At 39.7% G+C, this 19,625-nt stretch overlaps 1 protein-coding gene across 1 annotated transcript in view; it reads right to left on the bottom strand.

Annotated features, from left to right (window-relative positions):
* The window catches only part of LOC127647680 (ras-associating and dilute domain-containing protein-like), a 42,264-nt gene extending 23,845 nt beyond the window's left edge, over window positions 1-18,419 (bottom strand). The window contains exons 1-8 of the mRNA XM_052132087.1: window positions 17,919-18,419; window positions 16,578-16,910; window positions 14,896-15,131; window positions 12,560-12,888; window positions 8,189-8,860; window positions 7,905-7,942; window positions 7,089-7,273; window positions 6,420-6,532 (exon numbers count right to left, since the gene is read on the bottom strand). Coding sequence (XP_051988047.1) covers window positions 6,420-6,532; window positions 7,089-7,273; window positions 7,905-7,942; window positions 8,189-8,860; window positions 12,560-12,888; window positions 14,896-15,131; window positions 16,578-16,910; window positions 17,919-18,046 — 2,034 coding nt within the window. The 5' untranslated portion in view covers window positions 18,047-18,419. The remainder of the gene's footprint in view (window positions 1-6,419; window positions 6,533-7,088; window positions 7,274-7,904; window positions 7,943-8,188; window positions 8,861-12,559; window positions 12,889-14,895; window positions 15,132-16,577; window positions 16,911-17,918) is intronic.
* Window positions 18,420-19,625: the final 1,206 nt, after the last annotated feature.

Genomic DNA, 19,625 nt, shown 5'->3' on the forward strand with positions numbered 1-19,625 from the left:
TTGAGGATCTATGGGATGTGCTGGACCAACAAGACCGATCCATGGAGGCCCCACCTCACAACTTACAGGACTTAAAGCATCTGCTGCTAATGTCTTAGTGCCAGATACCACAGGACACCTTCAGAAGTCTTGTGGAGTACATGCCTTGATGGGTCAGAGCTGTTTTGGTGGCACGAGGGGGACCTACATGATATTAGGCAGGTGGTTTTAATGTTATGGCTGATAGGTGTGTATATATATACAGTATATATATATAAAATAACAATAATCATTTTCTTAATTAGGACTTTTCCCTGTAAAAACTTCTAAACATTCTTAAAATAAGATATATTTACTTGAAAAGCTAAATGGCCTAATATGTGAGCTTAATTTGCCATGTGTTCTCATGTACAACACGTTTAGTTTTTTTTGGTGATAGGAGAATCAAGTGCACACAGAACATTACAGGACATACTTCATATCAGCCAAAACATTAAAAGCACCTGCCTAATATTGTGTAGGTCACCCTCGTGCCACCAAAACAGCACCAACCCGAATCTCATAATAGCATCCTGAGAAGTTATTCTTCTCACCACAATTGTACAGAGCTGTTATCTGAGTTACTGTAGACTTTGCCAATTCAAACCAGTATGGCCATTATCTGCTGGCCATTTTTCTTGTCAAGTAAATATATCGTGTTTTAAGGAAAAAAAAAATTGGCAGTGGAACTATACGGTACATGGGTTCCTTAAGATTTATCAGAAATTCTCCTTTTGTGTTACATGGAAAGAATAAATGCATGGTGTGAGTAAATGATGACAGAATTTTCATTTTTGGTGCACTATCCCTAAAACACACATCAAGAACAGCTACAGATAAATCCAACAAGAATATAAACGTTGAAGTTGCTCGTTCAGAATAATTTAATGGACAGATACAGGCCATCGGTTCAAACTTGAGAAAATAAATATTTATGTATTTGATTCTTTGGAAGACGAAAACTAGCCATCTCGCCCATCAATACAGACAGCCAATCTCTATATCTCCACTGCCTTGTTATAACTGAACACTGGCTTGCTGAAAGGAAGCACAGAATGGTGTTTACACACTGCATGTCCTGTTTCACATATTTTACATCCTTTTAGGGCTACGAGGAAATAAGGCTGGGCAGGCAATATTTCTATAAAATGATATATCTTGATGACAAATCCACAATTTTTTTAATAAATCAGGGGGATAATTTCAACCATACAGCCATTGTAGCTAAGTACATTTAAAATGTTAAATGCTAGAAAAAAAACCTAATTAATGCACGTTTTCAACACCGCATTTCTGAGTTATGCCTCCAAACCGTGATTCTTTTTTCAAAACACAGTTTCATGCTGCTTACACAATTTTTTACTGATTCACATTTTGAACTCAGAAAAACAAAACATATATAAACAGAATCAACAATTAACCCCACACTATCATGAATTAGCAGGGAGTAATACACTGATGTTTCATGACCTTTTCCAAAAGCAGTAATTACCACTTCCAAAGTATCTGCCACTTTATGGGGGTGTATGCTACTCCCAAAAATAGTACAGAGCAGGTGGTGCAGCTGTAAATATATAAAGAACTGAGATCTGGGAAACCCAAAATGTTGAACCAAATTTTCAAAGGATCTCAACACTCTCATATAGGTCACCAAATGTAGTAACCCCCCTCACAATACAGTCTAACCAGCAGAAAGGGGACTTGGAGTTCAGCCAAAAGCTTGAGGCAACATTTAAATAAATGTCCGAATTAAACATTCTGGACAACTTTGTCCATACCAAGTGTAAATGTGAGATAACAGGGTGTAATTTAACTAGGATAGTTTGATAGAAAGGCTTTGCAATGGTGAAATAGGGGCAAGAACTTCCTGTTCAATACAAAACCAGTGAGGGGCTCCACCATTGTCAATCAACCTATGCAATTTACTAAAATGTAATCTGGGATGTTTCCCATTCCAAATGAAGGACTTCGTTATGCTATAAAATTGCTTGAAATCAGAGAGGGGGACATCTATAGGGTGAGACTGTAGCAGGTAGTTGAATTTTGGAATACAAATAATTTTAATAACATTAACCTTCCCAGTCATAGATAAATGTAATGAAGCCCACCTGTCCAGATCGCTCAAAAAACCTTTTTATTAAAGGGTCAAAATGAACTAACTAAATCACACAAATTAGCTGGGAATAAAATGCACAAATACTTAATGCCCAGTTTGGGCCACTGAAAGGCACCCAGCTGAAAAGCCGTTACTGGGCAGTATGCTGTCAGACCCAAAGCTTCGGATTGACCAATTGACTCTGTATCCTGAGAACTTAGAAAATGAATGAATAATTCTGTGGAGGTAAGGCATAGATCTAGCACGGTCAGAGATGCATAATAAAATATCTGCGTAAAGCAGAAGCTTGTGCGCCATACCTCCCGAAATCAACCCTGGAAAATCATATGCCTTTCTTATCTTATATACAGCTGCTAATGACTCCAGGGCAAGACAGAACAATAATTGGGAAAGAGGGCAACCCTGCTGGGTGACCCTATCCAGAGTAAAATAATCTGAAATTAATCTATTTGTTTGTACCGCTGCTACCAGGTGTCTATAAAGTAACTTAATCCATCCAATAAAAGTGTTCCCGAACCCATATATTTCCAAAATCTTAAAAAGATAATCCCATTCTACCATATCAAATGCCTTTTAGATGTCAAGTGAGATGGCTGTGACCGGTGTCTGATCATTCGCCACTGACCACATAATATTGAAGAAACGCCTAATGTTATCAGATGAGCTATGGTCCCAAATAAATCCCACCAGATCTATATGGATAAGAGATGTCATAACTTTACTTAATCGGTTAGCCAGAATCTTTGACAATATTTTTACATCCAGCTGGAGCAGGGAAATTGTCAGTTTTGAGAATCAGACTGATCCGGGCTTGTGTCATGGTTGGTGGAAGCTTTCCATTCTTTAATGATTCCGTATAAACTTCTAACAAAAGTGGAGCCAGTTCTGTACCATAAGATAAAAAAATTCAGCGGCAAAGCCATCTGGCCCCGGAACCTTGCCTTAATTATCTCGCCAGGTTCCCCCAAGGTTATCTCAGATTCAAGAGAATTGTTTTGCTCAGTCGTCAGTTTAGGGAGTTCTAATGGTTCCACAACATTTCTAATATCTTCATCAGTAGACGAAGATGTGGAACTATAAAAATCAAGAAATAATTATTTAAAAGCTATTAATATCAATGGCTCAGGTAAAAATTTCACCACCAGCAGATTTCACTGAGGGAATGGTAGGAAAAGACTCTCTCTGCTTTATATAACTAGCCAAAAGCTTCCTTGCTCTTTCCACTGACTCAAAGTATGACTGTCATGCCCTGAATAGCCAAAACTCCACCTTGCATGACAAAATAGTATTATATCTGTATTTCAATCAGGTCAATTCCCTGAGGCCATCAGACAACATTCGGCACTTCAGATCTGACTCTGCACTTTTAATATTCCCTTCCAGCACCCCGAGTTCTCGTGCTTTGAGCTTTTTGATGAATGAGGCATACTGTATGATCCGAACCCTAAGAACCGCCTTAAGTACCTCCCAAGCCACGCCCACAGAGGATACTGAGGACCAGTTGGTCTCCATATAAACACTGATTTGTTGGAATTCAGGATTTTGCAAAAGAGATACATTAAAATGCCAACTATATGATTAATTTTGATCCATATGTTGCAACACGGGCGGCACGGTGGTGCAGCGGTTAGCACTGTTGCCTCACAGCAAGAAGGTCGTGGGTTCAAACCCTGGTTGCCCCGGCCTTTCTGTGTGGAGTTTGCATGTTCTCCCCGTGTCTGCGTGGGTTCTCTCCGGGTACTCCGGCTTCCTCCCACCATCCAAAAGACATGCAGGCTAGGTTAATTGGTGTCTCCAAAAAAAATTGCCCTAGGTGTGGATGTGGATGTGGATGTGGATGTGAGTGTGAGTGTATGTCTGTCTATGTGTGGCCCTGCGATGGACTGGCCACCTGTCCAGGGTGTCCCCCGCCTTTCGCCCAATGTTAGCTGGGATAGCTGTGACCCTGTACACAGGATAAGCGGTTGATGATGGATGTTGCAACACCTCTATATTCTTAGTCTCAGTGAGCTGAGACAAAGGCATTTCCAATTGAGTATTCCACAACAAATTAAAGATTTAGATATAAAAGAAAAAAAAATCTATTCTAGAATAAATCTTTTGGACTGATGAAAAAGATGTATAGTCCCTAACAGTTGGGTTCAAAAGTCTCCAAATATCTGTAAGACTTCGCATCCTGTGAAGCGTCAATGTTGCTCTAGGGGGCTTACACACTTTTGCTTCACTATGATCAAGGGCAGAGTCCATCAATAGATTAAAGTCTCCTCCCAATATTATATCATGAGGGGTGCCAGTGGCTTGCAACATCCCTCCAAGATCTATAAAAAAGCCCCGATCATCAACGTGAGCTGCGTAAATATTAGCCAAAATCAACCTTTGCTCCTGAATTTCTGCTAAAACAATAATGACTCTTCCTAATTTATCTTTAATCTATTTGAGACATTTGAATTGTAGATGTTTACTTATCAACGTAATGACTCCCCTGCTCTTACTTGAGCCAGCATTAAAGAAAACATGTCCACCCCATATCTTACCAAATTTTTCAGCTTCCTGCACAGAAAGATGCGTTTCTTGAAGAAACACTATATCATATTTCTTATGTTTAAGAAAAGAAATAACCTTCATTCTTTATATGGGGTGCCCCAACACATTCACATTCCATGTGGAAAATAGATTTAGAAAAAGATTAGAAAAAATAGATTGTGTGTCAAAAACAAAATTATAAAGACCACATTCCAAAATTGGAGCAACAATCAAACCCGAACTTCCTTAGGACAACAAAAAAAACAGAAAAAAGAAAAATGTGCCATTAACCCCGCTCAAGACAGCGCCAACTGGCGTCCATCCCTCCAAACTCAAACAGACCAAGTACGCCTATGAGAGCCCCCGCAACAACTTTGCCATCGGATTGCTCAAGTCCGGTGTTTCTATACATATTTTGTGAGACAGAATAACACAACAGAAAATAATCTATAAAACAAACTCCAGCCGCTAGGCAGAACCAGCACAAAAAGAAACAAAGGTCGAGTGGTCAAGTGATCGAGAGAAGCACACAATGACTTACACATTCCATCACATCGCTTGCTGTGGGCATGTAAATATTTTGCGGCCATCCTTAGTATCTATTCTCAATTTAGCCAGGAACATCAGTGCAAAAGCTACCTTACATTTATGTAAGAGTTTCTTGCATTCCTTGAATCGATCACGTTTCTCTCTTGTTGAATTCGCAAAGTCTGGGAACAAGAACATTTTGTGGTTCTTCCAAAGCCTTGTTTTAGTCCTCGCCTTGCGTAACACAAGATCTTTATTGAATGATCTCAGAAATTTGGCCAGAATTGATCGTGGGCTGCCCCCCTCCGCGGATCTCCGCGCCGGAAACCTGTGAGCTCTCTCGACTTCCAGCTTATGGCCTGTTGTGTCGAGCAGATTCGGAAAGAGCCCGTCTAGGAATTTCACCATATCTCGGCCTTCTTCGTTCTCAGGAATTTCAACAATTCAGATGTTGTTTTGCCGGTTACGATCCTCAACATCTTCCAACTTTTCCCAAATGCGCTCAAAGTCCATCTTGGTCGCTAGTGGCTTAGCAGCTAATTCCCTCTCCGATGACTCCAGATAATCGGTAACTCAGAGAATTTCGTCTCCATGGCAGTGATCGATCGACGTATTACAGCAAGATCATCCAAGTCAGCAACAACCTTTGCCAGCATTGCAGACATGTTTGACAGTTGACGCTAAATCTCTTCCACTGCACCGTCCAAACCAAGTTCCTGGTCTGCGGCCCTGTCCGGGTATCAGCTTGAGCATGTAAGTGTCTTTTAATGTCTCCAGAGCCCAAGGATTTTGAATTATTTGACATATTGTCTTCAAAGAACAGTTATGGAACAGGTGTATCGAATCTCAACGGTTTATGACACAAAAAGTATTTAAAACTAACAAAGTGAGCAGAGCTCGCCATTCACACGTCCGACCCTCTTATGGCGTGACTCCCCAAAGTTTATCTGCTTCTTGCACTATTAAAAAATCTGTCTTGATGCTCATGATGACAGTGATGAGACAAGGAAGCATTGTGAAACTAGTTTAATGACACACTCTTTAGGGAACTTAGTGGTCAAATTAAAAGATAATCTTTTCCTCATATGAACAATAATACTAAAATCAAAGATGAAGTGTACCATAAACATCAGCAAAGATAATCGCTGTATTCAAAGAGCCATTGGTCAGACCAACAGATAATCCCACCTTAAAAATAAAAAATAAAAAAACATCAGACAGCCATGGAACTTACTTTGGTGAGATAATAGACACACTGCTGGAAGCTGAACATGATGACCTCCTCCAGCACTGTCATGGCCTCCTCACTGGCAATACGTGTGGACTGGATCTGAGAATCTAACAATTCTGAGCAGATGGAGACATGACACTTTAACTGCACATTCACAACATGCCTCAGTATTGACCAGAGTACTGATTTATTCTGCTACCAGCATATTTTAACTCTGAAAACTGGTAATCCGTTGGAATCAACCAATTACTATTTAAGTAGTAAGCAACAAGAGGCCATGTGTTGCAGCAATTTACCACAGTTAAGAGGGTTGCACCAAACAACCTGTTTTTAACCATGGTAAATCATTGTAATTGCACAAAATATTTATTATTAGTAATAATCAAAATAAACAATACTTCCACCAAATAATATAGTTCATTGTCCTATCTGTAGGCTGTTGAAGGTTGCCAAGCAACATTAGAATCAAAAATATTTCTATTAATTTATTTAATTAGCTGTCACAGCTCATCCAGCTATTTTATAGTTTCCGCTCATCCAATCAGATTTCAGACAGAACTAATCATTTATAATGTTTTCATAAACCACAAAGATTGAAATCACAACACCACAAAAGCTTTATATCAAGCATAAGAGAACTACAGCTTATGAAATCTCAGTCAAAACGAGTACCTTTGTCCTGTTCCTGAGTGTCCTGCTGTCTCCATGATAAGAGCAGAGGAACCTCGTGCTGGATGAAATGTAGCAGCTCGATTGAGTTGGACATCCACAGTACTACTGGTTGCAAGCCTGAGATCAGATCCTTCACGTTTAACATATGCAGCTCCACTGAGTCCAGCTCGACATCACTGGAGCTTCTGCAACATCCACAACACAATGAACACACATATTATTAAACACTGAAACACATGGCTTTATCCATCTGTCCGTCCGTCCATCTGTCTATCTACCTATCTATCTACATCTTGGTCAAATGATGCCACTGGTTTCACAAAACGTAATAATTGATTTGTCTCTGTACTTTTAATAGCATTAAAAGCAGCAAAAAAGCTACTAAATCAAAGGAAGTGCAAACCATCCAGGAGTTTAATTTCCCGCTTTAGTGCTTCAATTTTAACCACAAATCTATTTAACTCACCATAATATGTAGGGAAACAATTGAGAATTAGTATGTGACTCAGGCAGAAAATATCAGCTGAAAAAAACGATCTAGCTCTCTGATAGCCAAATACACAATTTAAACACAAGACAGTCGGAGCATGAGTCACTTTAACGTTTAAACATTTTATAAGTGAGTTCTGCAGACTCATCAGCAGTTAATGACGGCACTCAAGTGGTCTATTCTGAGGTCACAGTTGGGCATTACATTGAAAACAAAAGTGAATTGAACATCTACAGCACCATGGGTGATCATGAGCTAGTTACTGTTGATCTTTAAGTTCTCTGCTCTAATTTCAGGGGCATGTGGAAAAGGAAAAGCTCTCTCACATGTCCGGCTGCTGAACTGTAAGTTCCTTTGTTCTTTCCTGTGGAGCAAAAAAAGAAATCCATCTCAGAAGAATAGTTCTGCTTAAGTGTGCCATAATCTTTCATCTCTGATGGGTCATTGCTGTTATGCTGTACATTTTCAAGTCCCCATCATGTTGAATAAAATTATAAACTCACATAAAATCATGGTATTTTGATATACAGTAGCATTATATTTTCAGTAGCATGACAATAGTTTTTAGCAGTGTTGGTTGTTTGTATGTAGTCTATAAACTTCCACTCACCCAAATGGTGAGCTGGACCTGACTGGCGATACGTAGCAGTAATTTCCGCAGGTGAACCAACTCAAAGTTAGTGGCCGACTGCTGAATGCAAAGACACATCAGAAACGCTGTAGTGAGTTTGGGTTCTTCTGCTGGGTCCACCATACTGAGAATCTTCTCAAAGACCTGATCTTCATACTGCAGCTGGTAGGACAGTGACACCACTCTACCGTCCAGGTCCCTCCAGCGTGCCACCGCTTTAAGGGGCTTTGTCCTTAATATGGAGGATCCACACAGTTTACATGAGGCCGTCGTGCTAGGGGGACACAGGGTGGACATCCAGGATGGGGTCTGGAAAGCTCCAGAGACAGTATGGTCTTTGAACATAAAGAGATAGTGTTGACCGAGCCCCACCAGGTCTCCCGGACACAACTCCACCTCTTCATCAAGCGGGACGCCATTGTGTGACACGTGAGCGCCGTGGAAGGGTCTAAGCTTGGTTAGCATCTTGCTACCATCCTTGGAATGGTCATTGGTGGCATCCAGGCGCTGTACGCAGCAGTGTTGGGGCAGGATATCGGGGGCAAAGAGTAGAACGTCTACCTTTAACGTCTCCTCGTCTTTACCAGAGGTGGATTCATTGGAGCAGCCAAATACACATCTGTTTCCACTCATTAGATAGATGAGAAAGTCCTGCAATAAGGAAGAACTACAGATTATCTCAAAGCGAGATAATGGTCAGTATATTTACACGTGCAGTTATAATCAAGCTACAGCAAGTTTTTGTCGAGCTATAGTCTTCATCAGTCTGTTCGACATGACACATTTTGTAATTTAATATTTGAAGGAAGGATGTCAGAAATACACAAATGTACATCATCTCTATAGGTCAACCGATATATCGGTTTTGCCAATTGATCGATTATCGGCAGAAACGCTGAAAGTTCGCCGATAGGTTTCCCCTAGGATCTATTGTTGCTGAGTTACTGCTCACATTTGTTTTATGATGATGTATAATTTAAAGTGTACAGGTCGCCCGATATATAGGTTTTGCTGATTAATCTCTGTCGATAGCTACTTTTGGAACTTTCAGCTATGGGCAGAACTGTATGTTGATAGTTTGCAGATATGAAAATGTTTGCTTGATAGTGTTCAAACTGTAATACGTTGTACACATGGTCTGAAATATCCACCAAATGGCGGGTGTTTCATGCCCACTGTAGCAAGCGAATTGTAAGACGTCTTTGAGTGACAAATTACAATAAATACTGTTAGTCACAAAGACCCACATTTGAAGAACCACACTTGATTACTGTATATTTTGAAGAACAAATGAAAGGAAAGTCGGTGATGCGCATGTGTGATTCGTCCTATGTTCAGAGGTTTATTGGCACTTTGACGTTCCGTGGGCGTGTCTTGTGGAACACGTAAATATGACGAGTTCTCATGATTTATTCCCTGTCAGCCATCTGGGAACAATTTGCAAGAATGCTTTTCTTTTCTTTTTTTTCGGATGATTCATGTAAATGTACTGGTTCAAAAAATGTCCCTGCATGGAATTTCAGAATTATGTTGTAGATAAAATGTTTATTATATCAATCAGGGCTGTACAGTGTGAAAGATTCAGTAGCTTCTGCAAATTCAACATTATAATATGAGATGACAAATTTTAACCCATTCACATGTGCGATATCAACTGATAGTTGTCTATTTATAAGGTACTACCCCCTTAAATACTGTAGCATCAATGTAGTTAGATATTTTTAGCAGCTTGTAGTGTAGCTAAACACTTTTCAAAATAAACTTTAAATAAAGTACTTCAAATTATGAATAGCTCATTGCTTAGCAAAGTGAAGTTTCAAAGTAGCTGAAACTTAGTTTTAGTTTGCTTATACATTTGGCAATGCTTATTTTTGGATAATGCAGTATATGTCCTTCTAAATGAAAGCTGGGATGCCAAGCACTCTATTCCCCTCACATGCCCCGGCCCAGGGAAGCCGAGATACTTAGATTAAGCCATGTCCCCTCATGCCCCAGACCAGGGAGGGGAAGAGCGTTGTGGCCGCCGGACCCTGCCCATTAAACCTGGACGTTACCCTGTCATCAAAACCCTTCCTTCACATAACCCTAGCGCACCGGGAGGAAGCCAAATTCACCTTTGTTTTGGACGCTTTCCTCTTTGGACACTATTTTACTTCATTTTTCGGTGTTTTATTCTTTTAAATAAATGCCTCTCCGAGGCCTGACGGCACACCCACTGTGTCTATCTCATGCTCACCCAGCCACAAGTCACTGTTGCGCTGCATTGTGTGGTGGAACGTGTTCTCTCAGTCACAAAGCTCTGACACTGCCATAGCTGAGTGCAGGCATAGTAAACAATGCTGATTATTACCTGCAGCAAATGGCAGTGCTGGGCGTGTCATCATGTTCTTGGAATTTAATGAGACAATAATCATATAATTATTAGAACTGCAAACCAGTGCTTTCCTCTATCAAGTGATACATGAGTACTTGGAGGTATTTTAAGGTCAACAAGAAATCAAAATGGACCCAAATCAACTTCTGATGGGCATTTTTATTAATATCTTGTTTTACTTGAAAATACGACTTTCCCCATATGGGTTATGGACAGCTTTAAATTTGACTGTTTATTTCTAGTGTGGCTATGTTGTTGATGCAAGTTTCCAGTGCACACAATAACACACCATGAACAGTGCTCAATCAGCAACACTGACTATGAAGAATAGCAGGGTAGCACATTTCCTACCTCTGAAAATGGGCTTGGCTATGCCACAGATTGTTCCAGCGGCTTTTACAAGTACTATTAACACAAATGATGTGTTTATGAATCAAACTGATTTAAATTAAGATAGTATTACTAAATAGCTTGGACAAAAATAGACTGTAGACTGTAACTACATTTAATGACACAGAAAAATATCAAATGAGAGTCACATTCATTTGTTAGCTTTCATATGATAAATCAAAAGACAAAAGGCAAACTTTCTGGACCCATTATATATTAGGTGTCTTTAACTTCTATGTACTTAATAATCTGTTACAATGTATTTATTATGCACATACTCTATATGTACCTGCATTTAAGTACATCTGTTGTTACAGTGTTAATTTTAACCCTACCCCAACCCTATCCCCTAGCCCCTAGCCCCTACCCCTAAACCAATCCGCACCTCAACCTCAAATGAAACAAATGTGAATCTTGTGAGAATTATGCAGAACAACATGTTGTTACACAATAAATTCATTGTATTATATGTGTTTTTATGTTAGTACATAGTAGTCAAAGACCCATATTAATATAAACCCATATTTTCCTCACTACAGCTGTTAATCTGTCAGCTCTCTGGGTCATTATGGGCTTTGGGATTCGCCATGTTCTTAACGTTCGTCTCACAGGATTCTCTGAAAGTCGTCTCCTCCTGCATGAGACATAAGCTGCTGGAAGCTTCTCTAGTTCACTAGCACTATGTTTTCGCTCCTCGTCCAGTGATGGGACGGTCCTGGGATACCCAGGGACACATGGATCACCTATCTCACACATGTCTCTCTGTCTATCCAAATCCTTGTCGCTCTGACCTGAGCTAATCCTGGAACTAACTAAACACACACACACTCTACAGTGTGTGGTCACAAGTCAAGATACTGCTCACCAGATTAAAAATGGTTTAAATCAAGACTTTAGGGCAGTTGTCAACAACACAGGGTGAGTTTTCCAACAACTTATGTAAGCATTGGGTAAGCCGTCTAAAACTGCTGTCAGGGACGTTTGATCACCTTGTGTTTATGTTGTTGTCTATGCTTATGGATTTGCTTTTGGCTGTTGTGTTTGCACATGTAGTTATCCTGGGTGAGATTAGTGTTACTTTGAGTTACCTGTGATCATGTTTAAATCAAATAAAGTCTCTTCTGATGATTATTAAAGCAATATATCAGTGTGACATTAGTTGCTTATTAGTGTCAGGTGAACAAAGGCTCATTATGGCTGATCCCCTGCCTGGTAATTTCTTCCCATGCTCAAATGCCCAAGCTACAATCTTACAAATCTGACTGGATGAGCCACGTACAAAGTCTAACTTATACAATGGAACAAAACAATTAGCCTTAAAATAGCTAATATGTACAGTATAAGTTGTGACCATGCTTAGCAACCGCAAACAACTAACATTTCAAAGTGTCTACAGTGGACGTGAGAGGTCTGTTAAGACACGTGAAACCTAAATGCTCCCACAATAATCTACAAAGTAAATCAAGCAGAATCTCTACCGGTTGACACATTTCTACCATTGCATGGCACATACCATTATATACAACATTAGAGAACATCGCTGAAGTTCTTCACAGAGGGAACAAGTTGTGATGTTACTGTCATACCTGTCTGTGGCTGTATCCCTGCAGTAGAAGAAAGTATGGGAAATCTAAAGGCAGGTGGATGGAGTATTGTGTGTGGTTGTCATCACTGCTCTCTGTCTCTTCTTTCGCTGCATTGAGATGGTGAGCGTCTTTATCAGCCTCTGCTTCTGGATCCTCCTGTAGAGATGCATGATGGGCCTCACTGGCATCTTTCCCCATAGTGGACACATCCATGTTACTCAAGCTCCTCCACATGCCCACAGCATCCACAGCATCACCCGTCCCATTAACAAACAGCGAGGTGACTCGTGAACGAGTGTTCTGCAGCTTTCGCATCTGTGCATTGAGGCCTGGGGTAAGTAGAGGGAGGATGGGAACAATTACTAGCTGTGATAGCCAGAAAGGGATTTCTAATATTTTAAATGAGCAATTGTACAAAAATTGTGGTCTATGTAGATAAAAATAATCAATACATTCTTAAGACATATATATTTGATGTTAGATATTAAACTAGGGAAAGGGAAAATAACTGAATAAACTAGATTTTTATATTTGTAATATTTCAAATGTGATATAGCTTTTAAGCTCAAGGAGGAGTTAGAGATAAGATTAGGGTATACTTAGTTTTGAAGCATGCTGTTTTGTCTTGTGCAGTGTCAAGAGTTCAGCCTTTCAATGTATACTTTTTTATATGCAAGCCCATATGGACGGTTTCAACGCATACACACTACGACTGCTTTGTGATACAGTCAACAGGACAAGACATGGAGTGAGACGTACCAGCACATGGCAAACCAAAGTATACATTGGCCTTTAAACAATGGATTTGGAAAACCCTAAGCCTAGTTTGTACAACACATTTACATTTATGCATTTGGCAGACGCTTTTATCCAAAGCGACTTACAGAGCCCTTATTACAGGGACAATCCCCCTGGAGCAACCTGGAGTTAAATGCCTTGCTCAAGGACACAATTGTGGGGGCTGTGGGGCTCAAACCAGCATCCTTCTGATTACCAGATTACCAGTTATGTGCTTAGAACACTGTCAACAATGTTTTGGATGTAAGTGTTAAGCTATGATTTTCATCTGAGTCAGCTGTAACTGCACAGACTATGCCTTACTCACAAAAAGCAACAACTAAAAAATGCATGAAACGATACCTGTCTAATATTATAAGAAGACAAGTACAATTAAAAGCTTTAAAACAATGATTTTATACACTCCCAGTAAATCTACTAAATATAGCTGTACAACTGTAAAAATGTGTAACTTCACTTTCAGATGATCTGCTTTAAGATGACTCAAAGAAACCCTTGATTGGATTGGAATGACGTAGCGTAGGCTAAGCACCATTGAACTCAGCCACAGGGCCGTTAAGGGCTGTGAAATGTTCTCGGAGAGGTCAGGCTTTCACACCCATAAACAATCTGGGCGTTATCAGCTGTGGAAATGAGCAGTCATCCACATTGTTCTGCCAGAACACACAGCGATGGGGCTGAGCTTCCCAGTCACTGATTCACAAGGGAACTCTTTGGAACACAGCAGCCCAAAGCCAACAAGAACAAAACAGCCTTAAGAGTGCAGGAAATAAAAACAAGCGGCCAGTTCGATGTTGGCGGCTAAAGCTCGGTGGGAAAGCCCAGTGTGAGAACTTAGGGCTATCCCAATAAAACATATTTGTGAGGGAGCGATTTCACTAAGCTTCTCGCTGACAAGCTTTTGTTAGGATAAGCTATGAGGTACCTCAGACTGTTAAAACATTCCTATAGTGTCAACTGAAATAGAGATCAAAGAGCAGTTCATGAAAGCATCTCAAAACTAGGGATCGTCAGGATGGTCACGTAGTTGACTAGTCGTCCAACAACTAGTGAGGTCCAACCAGTTTATTTACATTTTATTCATATAGATATATATATATATATATATATATATATATATTGAAGCGGACAGTTCACACTAATCTTGCTATAGCACCCCCTGAGGCAATGCTGAGAATGCAAGGCGTAATTGCGTTGGAATCTGCATTGCGCTCTGAAACATTTCAGAATTGAAAGACGCAATGATAAAATCTAGCTTGCATAGCTAGATGCATCTGTGTTCATGGACTTGCATAGTGTATGTTTCGGAATAAGAATGGGTTTTCCCGTTTCCAGTCCTAGTAACTGCCCCTAAAAGTGTCCAGCCGGTTCAGGGGAACCCCAAAGCAGACTAATTATACAAGGCTTAAAACCAATACATCGTCAGGTAACTGATTGAATAGTCAATTTTGAAAATAAGTAATTTTGCACATCCCTATCTAAAACTATGGAAGAATATTGTTTGAATTCACTGAGCCAAACTGATATTGTTGCCATACCTGCAGTGATGGTGTCAGCATCCTTGGCATTTTGTGCCTCCACACTTGATGTTTTCTGGATCTCAAAACGCCTGGAGAATCCCTCTTTGGGTTTCCATAACGACTGCAGCACAAGGGGCTTCTCATGGTCACCGACAATGCGAAAGCACTCTGTCTTCCACTCATTGTCCAGTCCAGTTTGGCCAATCACATCGCAGAGCACATACGCACTGGGGTCTTCTTTTTCCAAACAGTACCTGTCGGGCAAGAGAATTGTTCAAATGACAAAAAGCACCGACCTCATTGGATGGACTAATATTGTGGAAGTGGTCACTGAAATCGGTTTGAAGTTGTCTACAATGGAAGCATTGGAGCAGTACATTATTTCAGAAAGGACCAATCAGTTATGAGCTTGAAGATATACTGTACTTCAGCAAAAGAAAAATGGTTGAATAGTATTGATCATATATCATTTTCATTGGAAATCCATTATAATACAATTTTATTTGAATGGGCCATTTTAGAATAGCGAAACATTACATCTAATGGGCTTTAGTCATACACACAAACACAACACATTTGTATTCTCATGTAAATGGTTGAATTTAGTTCAATTTGGATTTCCAAAAGCACAAATGGACAGAACGTCATTTGAATTTTCAGTCTATGCCCTTGCAAGATCCATCCTCATTAAAATCAATGAATTCAAAGAAGATTCTTTGACAGCATAGTGTGCCTAAGCATTAACACATTGTGACACACTGCCTGCATCTGTTGTAGACATTAGAGGTTGACCAATTTGTTGGTTTTGCTGATTAATCGGTGCAGATAACTACTTTTGGAACTATCAGTTATTGGCAGAAAATAACGCAAATAACTATCTAATAGTTTATCTCCTAAGATCTACTGATGATGAATTACTGATATTTGTTACATGACAGTGTTTTCTTTACAATGTAGAGGTCAACCGATGTATGGGTTTTGCCAATTAATCGGTGCTGATAACTACTTTTGGAACTATTGTTATCGGCAGAAATGAAGTTATTATGGCAGTGAATGATAGTTCATTGTTAGTTTTTTCCCTATAATCTACTGTTGATTAGTTGCTGTGTTTATTTTGTAGAGAGTGACAGATATATCGGTTTTGTCGATAAATGAAAAATGTTTTTTGTCAGAAATTAAAGCTGATAGTTTGCACAATGTTTTCTTCATAATGTTTATCTTGTAACATGTAGCACATAAAGTGTGTTGACTACACGAGTGTACATTGTACATGATTGTTTCCCCTATCTGTTTGTGTTAGCAGCTTGGAATACAGATATTTCAAAATAAGAGTCCCTAGTGTATTATGATCTTGTTTAAAATAAAAATTTCAGCTTTATGCACCACATCTTATTAGTTTTCTGTGGATTTTAGATGCACAATAAACTGCTTGTGGGATTTCATTAAATGTAGCCTCTTGTAGCCTCTATGTCTGGGCCCATCACAGTAACAAAAGACTAAGAAACTTTTCCTGGTTAAATCGTTCCAAAATCTATCGGTCAATTAATCAGTTATCTGCTTTTTTTCACCAACTCAGTTATTGGGATCTGAAAATCCAATATCAGTCACCTTTTTGTAGATAAAGCCTTAGGAAACAACATACACAACTTAATCTACACTTTTCTGATCCTTCAAGAACAGATCAAGAGAGCATCATTCACCTCTCCAGAGCCTCTTTGACCAGCTCCTTTGCGCTGGAGTGACTGGTGGCCAGCACACTCTTGTAGTTGGCCCCTTGACAAATGTCGCTGCCAAATAACTTGAGGATCCCTGGTACAGATCTCTGACTGGAGAGCTCTGAAGGGTCGTCCACCGCTTGTAAGTCCAGGGCAAGGGTTCTGCCCTCCTGACATTGCCCAGTATCTCTCAGGATAGGACTTCGGTTAAACACTGTGGCCAGTCGGTTGTTGTTGTGTTGGCGTATCTTGCTCTTGGCCGGCTGCCTGACCCCAGTGCTCTCCACAGATTCAGCAATGTTATCAGATGTGTTGGATCTAAGAGAGACAGAGAGGAGATAAGCTTGAGGTTTAGACGTGTACACAGTCTCATTAAATATAACAATGTCAGTAATCACAAAATAGATGGGGGGATTAAAAATATTATTTTGGAAATGGGTTCTTGGCCATTCTGTAGAATAAATGAATTGTGTACAGTTTTCTAGACACACGAGACTTAAATCACAATTATGTTTTATATGCATGAACACAATTATATCAACACAAAGACTTCCTAATAATGAAATAACTGCAGTAATATAATCGACGCCGTTATCTACAAATATTCCCAACAAGGAAATCAGCTCTGTATTTCTATGAAGGAAATCAGTCTAATTTGAGACTAGGAAATGCACTACTGCAATTCCATTTTAAGTTGCCATATGGCAAGTTTGGCAACATTCACATTTTCAACATTTTCTGGAAAATATAGTAGATCTTTGAGGCACATATTTAATTGATCAAAGATACAACAAAATATACATACTATGTGTGTGTGTGTGTGTGTGTGTGTGTGTTATAAGGCTTATATTAGCTGTCACAACAAATAAATGAGGAAATATTAGTAGGTTACACCAAAACCAATAAATACCTCTGCACATGTGTAATAGATCAATCCAAAATAATTCCTTGCTATATAAACTTTTTTTTATGTCCCAAAGTTGGACAAGCAGAGAGAGTGTAAGTACACATTGTCTTAATGTTAAACACTGTATATATATATTTTAGCATTTTAAACCTAACAGACTTACTTTTGCAAAATGTTTAGCTTGAAAAGTGTGCTTGTATCATCATTCTTACAATAAATGACAATTTAGTATTTTGTTACTCCACATGTCATTCATTCACTTTTTGTGTGTCTTCCGTGTTGAGTTACCTATTTGGTCATACTATTTATTTTCAGTCTCAGCAACAAAAGATTCAACATTTCTGTAAGTGCTATATTCAATTTCAGTTACGTGTATTAAAAGCAAATGGACGCAATGCATGAGTGTATTAATAACTTACTGTAGAGATCCATTGCTGGTCTTTATGCCCAGCTTTGCCAGGCGCCTCTTGGGTGAGCGGATCAATAACCCAACAGGGAAGCCGAAAGCTTGTTTAGAGATGTAATCGCTTCTCTCCTCCGAGATCATTTTAGGACGTGTATTATTGCTGATATGCCGTTTTATTCAGTATGTCACTGTCTGGGAGCTCCGCGTGCAGCTAAAATAACTCGTGCCAGCGCAACACATGTTGCTCTAATATAGTGACTTCATGTCCTAAACATCATTGCACGTCCTGCCTCCCAATATGAGTCAGTGTCCTTTGATCGTTCTCATAAATACATTCCACTGTGACAAAGTTCACTTCGTCATTAAATAATGTGAAAACCTATTGACCAGTCTGATGATGTCCTCTTAAACTATTCACAAAGTGTCAAGCGAGCTGTCCGATTCCGTTGAGTGTCCCGGGTGCGTGTGTTTACGTCCCGTTTGAATCATGTTCAGCGCTACTACACTTACGTCACCACCAGCAGCGGACAGCAATTCCTAGTCAAGGTTTAGGACATACATATAAACGAGGTTAAGAGGTTGGACCAGGTGCTTGGTGTATACACGTTGCGTACACACATAGGCGGAAATCGTGGGGGGTCGGGAGTGTCAGGACCCCCCATATCTGAGGGTTGTCCCCCCCTAAAATATCATTAAAATATGTGTATTGTAAATAATATAATGATATATTCTTAAAATAATTGTTTAAGAAATAAAATAATACAAATGCAAAAGGGGCAACAACAAAAAAAAAAACTTCAAAAATTGCTCTTGAGAATTGTTATGTTTATTGTCCCCCCCCAACATTTTGATGAAATTTTCGCCCCTGCGTACACATAAAATATGCACTGAAATGTAGCGGAAGTCAGGGGCGGACTGGCTATCGGGAAACCCAGAACTTTTCCCGATGGGCCGCTGCGGTTATGCAGAACGGGCCACAAAATGGCGCCGCGATATGCAGAAAATGACAACTTTTGGCCCAGTTTCCATGTAAAATCATGTGCCGATTTGTCCACCCCTTGAACACGGTAGCTGGTTTAAACTGATCATGAGGTGTTCCAAGCTGGGATGATTATAGTGATAATTTAAGCAATACCACACGAGCAAGAGTGCTATATGGCTCTACATCAGCACTGCTTTGATTCGGCTGTAGGTAATCACAGCATGATTGCGAGTGTGATATTGCTTATATACAACAGTTCAATGAACAATAAAATAAAAAAATTAGGATAATCTGAATACGGTCTTAAAAACGTATTTGTGCATGGAACTTCTTTCTTACACAATGGATCAGAATCTGCCGTTGCTGGTTCATACCAAATGATGTGTCCAAGCCTCTCAAAAACCTCACTTAAAAACTACTAGTTTCACAGCTTGGACTGTTTCTAACATGTCACTGGAGAAACAAGGATGTATGTGTTTGAGAGAGAGAGAGAGAGAGAGAGAGAGAGAGATGGAGCGTTAGATGATGCTGTAGTGTGTTAGACAGATTTCTGAAGATAATGTCATTTTGGTGAAATTCATCCTATTTTCTCAGTGGAAAAATAGCCGTCTAAGCGGGGGTATTACTCCCCATTTCACTGTAGCCGATGCACAAGAGTCATTCACTATAGAAACTGCCATTTTGGACAGTATTTTCTCTCCAACGTGGAAAGTCCGGTAAGAGTTAAGAGCCTTGAGT

The sequence above is a fragment of the Xyrauchen texanus genome, chromosome 8 (genome assembly GCF_025860055.1).
Source record: "Xyrauchen texanus isolate HMW12.3.18 chromosome 8, RBS_HiC_50CHRs, whole genome shotgun sequence".
Classification (NCBI taxonomy): Eukaryota; Metazoa; Chordata; class Actinopteri; order Cypriniformes; family Catostomidae; genus Xyrauchen; species Xyrauchen texanus.